This window comes from Otolemur garnettii, unplaced genomic scaffold, assembly GCF_000181295.1.
Source record: "Otolemur garnettii isolate 467f Iridium unplaced genomic scaffold, OtoGar3 scaffold00086, whole genome shotgun sequence".
In the NCBI taxonomy this organism is placed as follows: Eukaryota; Metazoa; Chordata; class Mammalia; order Primates; family Galagidae; genus Otolemur; species Otolemur garnettii.
Window position 1 is genome coordinate 6244718 of NW_003852481.1, and position 2313 is coordinate 6247030.

The 2313-nt window shown below is 43.5% G+C and overlaps 1 protein-coding gene across 1 annotated transcript in view; it reads right to left on the minus strand.

Moving 5' to 3' along the window:
• Positions 1–1769: 1769 nt before the first annotated feature.
• Positions 1770–2313, minus strand: part of NXPE1 (neurexophilin and PC-esterase domain family member 1) — an 18328-nt gene continuing 17784 nt past the window's right edge. Inside the window, exon 5 of the mRNA XM_003794765.1 lies at positions 1770–2305. Coding sequence (XP_003794813.1) covers positions 1770–2305 — 536 coding nt within the window. The remainder of the gene's footprint in view (positions 2306–2313) is intronic.

Sequence of the window (2313 nt, forward strand, 5' to 3'; positions counted from 1 at the left end):
TTTTTTTTTTTTTTTTTTTGAGACATAGCCTCAAGTTATCACCCTGGGTAGAGTGCCGTGGCATCACAGTTCACAGAAACCTCCAACTCCTGGGCTCAAGCAATTCTCTTGCCTTTGCCTCGCAAGTAGCTGGGACTATAGGCATATGCCACAATGTCTGGCTACTTTTTGGTTGCAGCTGTCATTGTTGTTTGGTGGGCCGCGGCTGGATTCAAACCCACCAGCTCAGGTATATGTGGCTGGTGCCTTAGCTGCTTGAGCCACAGGTGCCAAGCCTAGTTTTTCTATTTTTAATAGAGAAGGGGTCTTGCTGTTGTTCAGGCTGGTCTTGAACTCCTGAGCTCAAGCAATCCATCTGTCTCGGCCTCTCAGAGTGTTAGGATTACAGGCATGAGCTACGGGCGCCCAGCCCCAATACCATGTCATTTTAGTTGTGTTGCCTGATTATCTGTTTCTACTGTAAGGAAAGCTATTCATTTTTGTAGGTTGAGCTTGGCCACCTCTAAATTTATATTTAGTTTCTTGGGTTTTCTTCTAAGAGAATGATCAAATAACCAGCAATGGTTACTTTTGTTCCCTTCTGATAGGTACAACCTGCTCCTTGCTGAACAGAAGCAGTGCTAGGTGTTCATGGGTTGACATTCCTTAGAAATGTTTTACGTTTTGGTTAGTAAGTGACATTTGCTGTAATTTTTGTGGTATAAAAATTTTCTCAACTTACAGGAGTTTTCTTCCTTTTGTAATTTGCTACTAATTTTCCCCTCAGCCTCCAAGGAATTTTTGTTCAGTTCTACCAGGAATTTTTATTTGAGACAGAGTCTCACTCTGTCACCCTGGCTAGGAGTACGCTGGTGTCATTATAGCTAACTTCAATCTCAAACTCCTGGGCTCCAGCTCTCCTCCCGCCTCACCTCCCCAAAGTGCTGGGATTATAGGTGTGCACCACTGTGCCTGGCCCCTACTAAATTTGTTGTTTTAAAATCAGACTTAGGTAAATGATGGCCTAGAGGCCAAATATGGTCTTCTGCATTTTTCGGGGACCGCGATGGAAGAGTGGTTTTGCAGTTTTAAAAAGTGGGAGGAAAATCAAAGAAGAATATTTTCTGACATATAAAATGAACCAAGTTCACATTTCAGTTTATTCATAAGTAAGTTGTAGCCAAACATAACCACGCTCATATGTTTACACCCTGTCTGTGGCTGCCGGTGCATTCCAAAGGCAGAACTGGGCAGTTGGGGCAGACCACATGTCCTGCAAAGCTGAAATATTTACTGTTTAGCCCTTTACAAAGAAAGTTTGCTGACCCTGGTCTGAGAACTCAGTGATGACATAGTTACCCTCTTTTATCATATCAAAGTATCAGATGGGATGCTTTCAGCTGCAAGCAATGGAAACCATGACCCAAACTTGCTTAAAAATAAAAATATTTATTTTTCACATCTAGACAACCTCCAGGCATTGTATGATCATTCTTCACAGCCGCTTCTCTTGGCTTTGCCACCTGTATTAGTTGTCATTGTTCGTCAGCGTCCTCCCTGCCAACACCAATTCTTTCAAATTTGATTCTCTTAGTTCTTTGTTGCAGTTTGGCCTGGGGCTGGGTTTGAACCCACCACCCTCGGTATATGGGGCTGGCGCCCTACTCACTGGCGCCACCCGATTCTCTTAGTTCTTAAAAATGAACCAAACTGACTTGACGACCCATGTGGGATCATTTGCCCAGGTCCACCCATTCCTAGCGATTCGTACTATGGATAGGATTTCTGCTTTAGCAAATGTAGTTTAGGAACATATTAATCTGACTTCCAATCACACGATCAGGTGGGTGGACATTACTGGTGCCATATGCAATAGTCATGTCCCAGGCGTCAATGATACCCACATTGAGATCTTCGAAAATATCCTTCATGGCGAGATATTGAATGTAACCATGGAAGTCTCCAAACCGCTCCGTGTCGATGTGCATCTCCCTAATGTTTTCTGTCTTAATGATCACTTTCGTGGTCGGGCTTCTCAGGAACAGCCGTTCAATAGCCTTTCGGACGCTGATGGCCCTGCGAAGGAAAATGTCAAAGGGGAAGGGTCTGAAGTGTTGGCCAAAGGTGATGACAATGGCTGTGTTTTTGTCCCCTGGTAGCCGGTCAATTTCCCGAGACATATAATTATTATCTATCTGAGAGTAGAGTTGCTGAGTGACAAAAGGATGGCTGTGTTTTTTCCATTGGATCTGAGTGTGTCTTTCTGCATCCAGAAGTACATGTTTCTTAAAAACTCCAGTTTCATGAAGATCAAAAAATTTTAGTGCTGGTTAA